Here is an 11,971-nt window from a genome sequence, read left to right on the forward strand (position 1 = left end):
GGCAGACAGAGAGGGATGGTTAAGGAGCTCCTATGTAGCTTAGAGCGTGTGTGAGTTCATTATCTCTCCAGGTTACCATGTGGATCATCAAGAATTGATTAATATAATATCACTCCAAATCCAGGTATATGTCACTTCCCTCCTTGAGTGCTTTTGCAAGCTGTCTCTTTCTCTCTCCCTGCCTCCCTCCCTTCCGCTTTCCCAACTAACCCAGATACTCTAGCTTTGGAAATTTATCTAATTCTGTCAGCTAACAGAGTCATCATTCCCGTCCTTTTGAATTTGTGATAGTTCAAAGTCAGCCCTCATGGACCCTTTCCATATCCTGTTTTCCAGTGGCTGCTGGGTGCCCTTTTACTTTATTGAAGTATAATTAACATATAATAATATCAGGTGCACAACATATTGATTCAACAATTCTATACGTTACTCAGTATTCACCATGGTAACTGTGGCCACCGTCACCATACAATGTTATTAATATTATTGACCATACTTTCTATGCTGTACTTTCCATCCCCGTGACCTATTTATTTTTATTTTATAAATCATAGTTTATTTCTGTGCTTAAAAGAAATATTTTATATATCATACATTGAAATAATTATGCTTAATAATACTTTCTATGTTTAAAATAAATATTCTATGTATCATATATTGAAATACTTACATATTTTATATATTTTAGTATACTTTTATATAGTTTAATTTATAAATTATAGTTTATTTCAGTTATTTTATAACTGGAAGTTGTAATCTCCTTTTTCTATTTCACTCAGAGCCCCACCTTCCCTCGGGCAGCCACCAATTTGTTCTCTGTATTCAAGAGTCTGGATCTGTTTGTTTGCCCATTTGTTTTGTTTTTTAGATTCCACATATAAGCGAAATTATATGGTATTTGTCTTTCTCTGTCTGACTTATTTCGCTTAGGATAACATCCTTTAGGTCCATCCATGTTGTCACAAATGGCAAGATCTCATTCTTTTTTGTGAATGAGTAATATTTCATCACATGTTCCCACACTAATTCATATGCCCACAAACAGGATTAACTGAATTTTGAGAATGAGAATCCTTAAATTAACTAGAGCACTTCACGGAAGGCATGGAGAAAATGCCTCCTCCATACTTAGGGTCTATTTCTCAAAGCAGTTGTTTGGTTTTAATTCGATGTTGTTAACCACAATGTAAAGAGGAAGTGGCTCAAATGGTAGATGTATTCTTTGAAAACATGGATGTCAAATCTACCTCAAAGTACAAGTGTTACTGAACACCAACCTTGTGTTTGGTGGTTGTTATAGAAGCTCCATTTTACATTTCGGTCCTTCAACGCAGAAGGTGTGATACAGGTGTAAGTGTTAGTGTTAGCTTCAATTGACATCCGAAAGGATGGTATGTCCAAAACGATGTAATTTATTTTCCTGTTTTAGAAGTACGACACACATAAAGCCGTACAATATGTGCTCTTCTGTGCCTGGATTCTTTCTTACATCATCATGTCTATGATAGGCATCCATGTTGCTGCATGTAGCAGTGATCTGTTTTGTCTCATAGTTATGCAGTATCCATGCCGTATCCAGTTGTGTTTGTATATGATAATTTACCCATTCTAGTGGTGTTAAACATATGGATTATTTCCAGATTTTGGCCAGTCTTTAAAAAAACCCAGAAACTTCCATAAACATCTGTGCCTGTGTTGTGATAGACATATCCACCATTTCTTTTTGGGAGTAGTAATCCTTTGAAGAACCCTAACCTGGATTACATTCTTTCCAGGGGTAGATGGTTGGAGTTGGAAGTTCACACTCTCCTGGCAACTAATGGCTTCAGCTACCTAATCCTATGCTTAACACTAAAGACCTTGTTGATTAGAAATGGTTTTTGGGGGCGCCTGGGTGGCTCAGTTGGTTGAACGTCTGACTTCCGCTCAGGCCATGATCTCGCGGTTCGTGAGTTCGAGCCCCTTGTCGGGCTCTGGGCTGACAGCTCAGAGCCTGGAGCGTGCTTCAGATTCTGTCTCCCATTCTCTCTCTCTGCCCCATCTCTGCTCTGTCTCTGTCTTTCAAAAATGAATAAACATAAAAAAAAATAAAGAAATGGTTTTTGGTTGGAAAAATGACTGGAGTTCAAGCTGTGCAGACTGCCCAGGCAGGTACTCACTCCCATTCTTACATGAACAGAGAGTAAGAATCCAACAGCATCAACAACCTAGACCCTTTGGAATGATATCTGTGTTTGGAATTGTCTTGAGTTTGGACAGTAAATAGGATGCTGTCACTCAACTTCTACTAGGTTACATGAAACCTCATGTAGAATACTGTCATACTTGCCTAGATTAAAGCCTTTATGAAGGTTCTCTGAAAGGACAAAGAGCTGGGACCTTAGTAAACTTACAGAATGGGCTGTCTGGCTGTTTCTGAGCCTGAAACATGTTTCACTGTAATTTGGGAGCAAGGTTAGTTATTAGTATATGTCTACAGAGCAAGGTGCCCATGATGCACACTTTTCTGCACCTTGCTTTTTCACTCAGCAGTTTCTAACAGAGGATTCCATATCAAGAGGAGCAGATCTACCTCCTTCAACATCTGGATAGTATTGCACTGTATGGATCTCAATAAAAATGGACCCACTTTAAGTAAATATTAGACAGGAATTATTCGAAAGTATCAATTTGTTCTCTCTCGAGCAGTAATTCTCAGAGTTGGGGATATGGGCTAATATGCTTCCCTCTCCTAGATGACAGGTCAAGGCAAATCGGTATTGGCATTCCCACTTTCTCTTCCAAGGCATAAGGGGAACCTTGCTTATCAGTCACGTGTCTCTTCTCCAAAGGATCCTAAGGAGACCCCAGAATCATTCTCGATAAGTTTCCAAGTGATCACTGCTACTGCTAATCAGTTAAAATTGCTATCTGCCATCTGATATAAAGACTACATGTTTTCCCTAGTCTACACAGTCTTTCTTAGGTACTCCTTCTAACTCGAATATTTCCCTCAAGACCTGTAAAGTATTCCCCCTCACTGTCTTCATCACCTAAATAACAAGATGAACCTTGGCCTCCGCGTTGGCAGAAAAATAATGTGTATAAAACTTGCTAAATATCAACAATAAAGATGGGTGTGAACTCTTCAGTTTTCAATAACACAAAGCAGAGTTTCACCTCAGACAAATGTAATGTGTTTCCACACACGATCCTGCTCTCTCTACATAAACTCAGAGGACTAAATATTTCCTTTTCAGTAATCCCATATGATTCTTTACTTGATTCCATTTCTATGAACGTTTTATTCTCTATGCCAGGGACACGAATTGGTAACTCTCAAAGTAAAATTTAAAACCACTAATGTTAATAAATTCAGCATTTTAAGTAGCCACTTCCACATAAAAAAAAGTGAAACCTTGCTCTTCCCTCTCAACTAACAATGAAGTATGTCCGTGAATGATTATAATTACTTACCTGAGGTGCTTGTAAACATAAGTGCCAAAAGTGTTAAGAGCAGTTCTATATGACGCATATTTAGGATTCTGTTTCCAGTGGTTTCTCTGGAAAACAGAGCAAGATGGGTTCAGCCAAAACTTGCAAACAAAAGTATACCTGTCTCATGAAGGAGATTTTAAAACATCTTCTGGCATGCAGACTTTAAAAAAATCAGCACAGTAAGTTTCCATATCCCTTAATAGAGTCACCAAGTGTTCTCAGAACTTTCAGCCATATAGAATTCATCACATTTCAAGGCAGGAAAAATTCCTAATAATGCAATTTTCTAATACAAAAGAGTCTGCTGTACAGAAAATCTGCTATTCTATGAAAGAACATTCTGTGAAGTGCCAAGATATGTATGGCAGGTCTACTCATGTAGGGGTGTGTGTGTGTGTGTGTGTGTGTGTGTGTGTTCTTTTTTTTCTCATCACACCAAAATCCTCATTGTGATCTTCATGTGTGGCTTGAATTTTTAAATATCCATCTTTCTTCATCAGAACTAAGTTCTTGATAAGTTAGGAATTAAGTCTGTTTTGTCCATTACTATATCACTAACATCCCAGCACACAGTCGTACAATGCTTAGTACATAGTAAGGACTAATGCTCATTCCGGAGGAACAGGTGTACGGATGTGTGCATGCATGTGTCTATACACACATGCCCACGTGTGTTTATTTTAGGGAAACAGAGACAAAGCAAGAGTTTCCTACACTCCAAATGCCTAATCTACATTGGGTCAATGAACTCAAATCTGTGTTGAATTTCAGTCGTACTCTAACCCATCTTTTGTCCTGTGAATTACAATTTTAGAGAGTAGGACAGGGGAAAGGGGCAGCAGGGCTCTTACACCTGGGTTGGCATCTCCAGCTGAGTCTCGACCAGCTGTACAACCTCGGGCAAGTTACTTAAAAGTCTCAGAGACTAGCTGCTCATTACCAAAGTGGAGATGATAAGAAGGCCTATGACCAAAATTACTGAGTGATAGAATGAGCTAATGTTTGCCAAGGCTTTCTGAATGCATAGTGGCCTCTCAGTCCCAAATAATTCTCTTATTAACTGCCATGCACCTCCCATACTTAAAAAAGAAGAAAAACAGTTAACGTCCAAATCCTGGATGAAGTTTAAGGGCTATGCAGTCAGACCATTTACATCAATCTTTATGAATAACATCACAAAGCAAAGCATCTGATGTAATTTCCAAGAGATAATAATCAGTCACGTAAAGGGTTAAGTACGTATGGAAAGTACCAAGTGTTCAAAATAACTAAATTAGAATATTTCTATGGTTCTATGGTTTGAAATCAATCCCCCACCCACACTCACACACACATATTTATTATTAACTATCTATTCTCTTACCTTGGATAGAATGAAACGTGTTGTTTCCTCTGGTGAAGGTTGACACAGCCTTATAAAGGGCACTGCTATTTTTTCTTGGTTTGGGTTTTTGTTAATTTTCAAGGTCTACTGAGAGATAAAGTTATTAAGAAATAATCTAACATTCTGATGAGTTAACTCTGAGTTTCAATATGAATCATGTTAAGATCCCAGTATACAAATTAGCTGATATTTGCACTGCTCTGTGTATGTAAACATAAAAATTTTATTGTGCTTTTCTGGATTTAAAAGATTAAGATATTAAATAATAGAACTCATTACCAAAAGAAAAGCTATTCTGAAAATGTCACATTTGGTACCATGTGTGATGTTGATTTTTTTTTTTTGCCTTTCCATAATATTTGAATTTCTTTCTTCTTTCTTTCTTCCTTCCTTCTTGCTTTCCTTCCTTGCTTCTCTCCTTTCTTTAAAAAATTTTTTTTTCTGATTTCTAAAGTATTATATGCCCAATAGGGGGCATTTATAAAATGAAGATTGAAAAGAAAATAATCTCAATATGCAAAATAATTTAACATGTTTCCTTGTGCTTTTTCTACCTATTTTTTCAACTAATTAGGATTATGTTTAAAAAGTTTCATATCCTGCATTTTCCACTCATTAAATGAGCACCTTCCTGTGTCACAAAAATGTCTTTGCTACCATCATCTTAATTGCTATATATATTCCTTGATATGAGTCTAATTATAATTTATAAGATATATTTGATTACAAAATAACACCATGGCCATCTTCTCATGTCAGACGATATGTATCAGTTTTTGGAGCACGGCCTCTGGGGCCAGACTGGCTGGATTTGAACCCTCACTCATCCTACTCTTTATCAGATGAATAATTAATTAAAGAGTCCTGCCTTTCCTATGTGTTGACAGCATAGTTATAAGTATGGGCCCTCTGTGCAAGCACTCTGTGGAAATCTAACAGTATGACTGCTCAGGAAGTGCAAATATATGCAAGCACACACACACACACGCGCACACACACACACGCACACACACACACATACACACACACACACACCACTCTCTCCTCTTCCGTTGTGTTTTATTTTTCCATTCATAGCACTTATCGCTAACAGATACACTTTATTTTATGTTTGTTTATTATCTGCTGAATTAACGCATACATTAGATTCATTAACTATATACAGTTGGGCATCTTAGGTGATCACCTGATCCACTGTTACACCCGCACAATCTTACTTTTGAAATGCTTCTTAAATCATGACATCTTGGAAAATATGTTTTTTTTTTAATATATGAAATTTATTGTCAAATTGGTTTCCATACAACACCCAGTGCTCATCCCAAAAGGTGCCCTCCTCAATACCCATCACCCACCCTCCCCTCCCTCCCACCCCCCATCAACCCTCAGTTTGTTCTCAGTTTTTAACAGTCTCTTATGCTTTGGCTCTCTCCCACTCTAACCTCTTTTTTTTTTTTCTTCCCCTCCCCCATGGGTTTCTGTTAAGTTTCTCAGGATCCACATAAGAGTGAAACCATATGGTATCTGTCTTTCTCTGTATGGCTTATTTCACTTAGCATCACACTCTCCAGTTCCATCCACGTTGCTACAAAAGGCCATATTTCATTTTTTCTCATTGCCACGTATTCCATTGTGTATATAAACCACAATTTCTTTATCCATTCATCAGTTGATGGACATTTAGGCTCTTTCCATAATTTGGCTATTGTTGAGAGTGCTGCTATGAACATTGGGGTACAAGTGCCCCTATGTATCAGCACTCCTGTATCCCTTGGATAAATTCCTAGCAGTGCTATTGCTGGGTCATAGGGTAGGTCTATTTTTAATTTTCTGAGGAACCTCCACACTGCTTGGAAGATATGTTTTAACAGTGAATGTGAAATCTACCTTGAGCTTAAAAAAATGATAATAATAATGTCTGGGTCCCCACCCAGATACCTGAGGTACAGCCTAGGCTTCCTGATTGCTAAACATCATCCAGGTGATTCTAATATGCAGCCAAGGTAGAAAGACACTAATCTAGGGGGCTTATTTGTATACTTAAAAGTAAATTTAATAGATCACAAATATACCCATTTAATGATAATATTTATTATTTCAGACACTAAGTATCTGTGCATATATATGTATGTGTATATAAGTGAGTTATCTATGTGCACACACACACATACACACACAAAGAATACTCACAAACTTCCCCTAAATCACCAAATGGAATGAAGTTTTCTCTAAACGAAAAAGGTTCTCTTCTAAAAATTGTGTGACTTAGAGTGAGGATACAGACACAAGCCAACTGTTCTCTCTGAACCCAGCGTAGTACTATCCAGGGCCCCTGCGGAGTGTCTGAATGTTCATTCCTGAGTCTCTGGTTCTGTCCAACTGCCCTGTTTATAGACCCCACCCTGAGCAAAGTGACCATTCTCTAGAAAAAAATAATAATAGTTCACAGAATTTCTGCTGAGGAAGCTGAGACTGGACCAGGTGAATAGGTCCAGATTGTAGAAAGTTACACTGACCCACATAAATAGATGTAGATTGCTTCCGTGAAAATCGCCCTTATTAGCAAAACATAATTGAGTACCTCCTAAGATAAGTTGCCTTGATGAAAATCTTAACACCAGTGATTTTTAAAATAACTGTTTCTCTACAGTGTTCAATGCCTAAGTGTTTCACTCAGCTTTCGACATGACAAAACCATCAAATGCAAAGAGGAAAAAGTGATCTTGGACATAAAACACACACATGTGCACACGTGCGTGCACATCCATGCTTCCACTCCAAGGAAAGCAGCAATTATGTTGAACGAGGGTTGCCCTGTGCAGGGCCAGGAGAATCATTCCCATTTCATAGTCTTTTCCACAGACCCCAGCTGTGATCCTTCTGCTTCCCCCACCTCCACCTGTGCCTGTGCCAGTCCTGCTACTTGAACCCTTCCTGCTTCTAACTGTCGGCTCCCTGAATTCTAACAGCCTGGCTCAATGGTTGCCTTCTCAAGGAAGCTCTCCAACGGCTGGTGCCCCAGACACCTGCACACTTGTACGCACTGCATTCCCATTACTCCTGATTGATCCCCGCTCCCTGGGACTTCCCTGAGGCCAGAGACCCTGTCTTTCCGTGTTCCCACACCACTTGCTCAGAGCCTTTATATGTTTTTGTGCCGGTGGGAGGGGGGAGCAGTCATACCATCCCAGAACCTGCATAAACCCAGCTTCTCCCAAATCTACACCCTCCCAAACCATCCAAGGACCTTGGGTTGAGATGTGTGCCCCAGATCCCAGCGTTGCACAGCACCAAATGAGTGTTGGTGGAGGTTCCCAAGAATAGACCAAGGGAAGGGGGTGAAATTCATACAATCACCTCAGGTGTCTATATCTGCCTGGGATTGCCCAGTCATTAATTTGTCTCATAACTGCAGTGCGATTTGCTCGGGGTTCTCACTCCTGGAGGCACCTCGAATTAAAGGCTAACGTTTTGGAATCAGAGAAATTTTGTTGTGAATCTGTGATCTATTACTTAGTAGCTGGATGCCCTTGGATAAATAACTAAACATCCCTGTGCTTTGGTTCTCCTCCTTTTATTAAGCATAATGATAGTGCCTACTTCATTTGGCCTACAGGAAGAATAAATAAAAATAATGCATCTAAAAGTTTTCTACGCCATGTCAGACAAGAGCTTAATAAGTGAAAACTACCAAATATTTTAGCCATTTTCACTTTTTCAGGAAAAAAAAATTGGGGAAGTTTTAACCTTTAAAATTATACTATCAGGGAAAGTTGATGATGCTGTCTCACCAACTATTCGTGTGTGTGTGTGTGTGTGTGTGTGTGCATATATATGTGCGTGTATATGCAGACACATGCACATATATACTCCATATTTATATACATATCTGAATATACATATATATATATATATATATATATACAGTCCTTACATACGGTGACTCCACTTATGATTTTTTTTTTATTTATGATGGTGCAAAAGAGATACACATTCCGTGGAAACCGTATCTGGAACCTTGAATCTGTCTGTATCTTCCCCCAGGCTAGTGTTACGCCCTAGGATCCTCTCTAGTCCCAACTCCTAGTGGGCCAGGGGTTCACCACGGTGAACAATAGATACACTTACAACCATTTTGTACCCAGGCAACCATTCTGTTTCTCACTTTCAGCACACTATCCGATCAACTGAATGAGATACTCCACAGTTTATTATGAATTAGGCATTGTGATAGAGGATTTTGCCCAGCTGTAGGCTACTGTATGTGTTCTGAGCACCTTCAAGGTAGGCTGGGCTAAGCTATGATGTTCAAGAAATAGATTCATGTTCCAGTGACTTAAGATATTTTCAGCTTAGGCTGGGTCTGTCAGGACTACCCTCATCCTAAGTGGAGGCAGACCTGTACACACAGTGGCATACATACTAAGCTGATCTTGTTTTCAGAACCCTGGCCCCAGGAGGCTGGGTCGCCCTTTGCCAGGCGGGCCGGCAGCAGAGGGGAGGGGGCAGGGGGTGAGGATGGCATCCGGGCGCCGCTTCTTACCTTCAGAGGGGAGTCCCCGAGGCTGGCGCGGGGGCGGCCGTCCCTCCTCCACCCTGGTGGCCTCGGCGACAGAGGCAGGAGTTCAAACAGCAGGTGAGAAACTGCAATCGCCGCCTCCCCAGCGCTGTGAAACACGAAAGGAAAGAGAGGAGCCGCAAGTGTGATTAAAGATATAAGGCAACTAGAGAAGGTTGGAGGAAAAAAAAAAGGGGGGGGGTACAAAAAAAAGCAGAAGAAAGAAAAAGCGTCCGGCAGCCGCCGCGAAGGCTGTAGGTGGGATGCTGCCCCTGCCCAGTGTCTGCAGTGCTGGAAGTGGGGCGCTGCTGGGTCCCGCAGAGTGTTCCAGGTCTGGGTTGCTCCAATCGAAGATGCTCCTGGTCGAGGCTTGCTCCCAGTGGGGGGCTAAGGGATGGGGGGAATCCTCCCAGTCTGCGGTGCTCCTCTGAGGGGGGTACGCCCTGGCGCAGGCGTTCCGGCCCCGGAGTGCTCCTTGTCTGGGGCGCCCCTCCCAGCGTTCTTGGGGTTTCGGCTCCTCCACCTGGGCGCCCTGCCTCTGAGTTCCGGGAGCTGCTTGATCGCGGCGGCGACTGCACACAGCTGGAAAATCCCGCCTCGCCTTTGCACGGAGGTCAGCTGCGGTCCTCGGCGGGGCGCGGCGGGTCTCGGGAACTCTCGGCTGGTGGGCGGTGGCCGAGGGACCCGCAGTGCCCTGGGCGCTCGGTGCTGCATTTGCACACCCTACAGGCCGCCGAAAGGTTTGCACCAGAGTAAAGTCAACCCGCCCGTGGGGCAGAGGGGCACCGTCTGTGGTCAAGGGGAAGGAGCCAAGGGTGGGGGCTGTAGACAGGAAAGAGGCCAAGTAACAGCTCCAAAATGACAGGACGGCTTCTAGAAGTTATCCAAGGTGAGGAGGAAGCCATTGTCTGAAGCACTGAAGCCTCAGATCTGTGCCGAGGCCTTCTGCCTGTGCTGGGGGTTGGGGCGGGGCGGGGGGGGGGGGGCGGTTCTCTCCTGGGAAGTAATGGAGAGGGGTCAGAGGTGTTGAACTGAAATTTTAGATTGTTTAGAACAAAAGAAGGGCAAAGGAGAACTTGTACTCCTAATTTTTTGTTTTTTTGTTTTACTGTGGTAGAACTCAGGATACATTTTTAGACTGGTCTGTGGTAGGGTCTTTCCAAGAAAAGTGAAGAACGAAACCACGGCTGACAGGAAGAACGTTTAATGAGGCAGTGGTTTTCATCCTTTTTACTCGGTCAAAATAATTCATCATATAATAAAAGAGAATAGTCATATAATTATCTCAAATGCAATAAGAACAAGCATCTGACAAAATTCAACAGGCTTTCTTCAAATAACACTAGGAATACTGAGAATAGAAAGGAACAGTCTTGATCTGATAAAGAATGTCTATAAGAAACCTGTAGGTAGTTTCATCATGAATACCGAAACACTTTGCTTTTTTTTTCTAAGATGGGGAACAAGATAAGGATGTTATCTTTCATCTGGGACAATCCTGTTGTAATAAGCAAAGAAATAAAAATAGAAGACATACAGATTGGAAATGAAGATATAAAACTACTGTTTCTGACAGACGGTCGATTTTATGATCACCCTTTGAAATTCACAAAAGAGTTACTGGAAATAATAGGTGAGTTCAGCAAAACCATGGAATAAAAAGCCAATATACAAACTCAAGTGTAATTCTTTATACTAGTAATGGAAATTTGAAAAATGAAACTTGTTAATAATACCACGTATAATACCATAAAAATTAAATACCAGGGTATAAGTCCCTTGAAACATGTACAAATTGTCTACAATGGAATCTACAAAATACTGCCAAGAAAAATGAAAGACAGACCTAAAAATTGTTAAGCTATCTATTCTGCACAAACTGTGGAGTTTATATAGTCTATACATTTTTGACTCTATACGTTATAGAGTCTATATATTTCATGCAATCCAAATCCTAGGAGGAATTTTCAAAGAAATCGAGAAACTGTTTCTACAATTTATGTGAAAATGCAAATGATCTAGAATAGTTGGAACAATCTTGGGGAGAAAAGAACAAAGACTTACACTGACTTGAAGGTTTACAATAAGGTAATACTAATCCTAACTGTGATATTTGCATGAACATATAAACAGAAAATAATAGAGAGTAGAGTAATAGACCCACACATTTACAGCCTATTGATTTTTGACCAGGGCACCATGTCAGTTCAATGGAGAAAGAAAATTTTTTCACAAGTGTTGCTGAAAAAATTGGGCATCTCTGTGGGGGAAAAAATGAAGCTTAACCCTCCCCTCATCCTATATACAAATATTAATTCGCAGTGGACAATGTGATCATAGTGAACATAAAAGCTGGAACCATAAATACTTCGTGAAGATCCATAGGAGAATATCTCCATGATGTTGAGATAAAAACAAACAAGCAAACAAACAAACAAAAACAAACACAAACAAAAACTTAGGACACATAAAACACTAACCATATAAGAAAAAATGATCAGTTGGGTGTTATCAAAATTAAAAATGTCTGCCTATCAATGATTTCATTTAAA

The 11,971-nt window shown here is 40.4% G+C and overlaps 1 protein-coding gene across 3 annotated transcripts in view; it reads right to left on the minus strand.

Moving 5' to 3' along the window:
* The window catches only part of IL18R1 (interleukin 18 receptor 1), a 37,904-nt gene extending 27,503 nt beyond the window's left edge, over positions 1-10,401 (minus strand). The window contains exons 1-3 of one of the 3 annotated variants that reach the window (XM_053200380.1): positions 9,405-10,401; positions 4,841-4,948; positions 3,457-3,542 (exon numbers count right to left, since the gene is read on the minus strand). In XM_053200380.1, coding sequence (XP_053056355.1) covers positions 3,457-3,514 — 58 coding nt within the window. In that variant the 5' untranslated portion in view covers positions 3,515-3,542; positions 4,841-4,948; positions 9,405-10,401. The remainder of the gene's footprint in view (positions 1-3,456; positions 3,543-4,840; positions 4,949-9,404) is intronic. The other 2 variants (XM_053200379.1, XM_015065163.3) reach the window with 2 other exon arrangements.
* Between the last annotated feature and the right edge of the window lie 1,570 nt (positions 10,402-11,971).

Source organism: Acinonyx jubatus, chromosome A3 (genome assembly GCF_027475565.1).
Source record: "Acinonyx jubatus isolate Ajub_Pintada_27869175 chromosome A3, VMU_Ajub_asm_v1.0, whole genome shotgun sequence".
Classification (NCBI taxonomy): Eukaryota; Metazoa; Chordata; class Mammalia; order Carnivora; family Felidae; genus Acinonyx; species Acinonyx jubatus.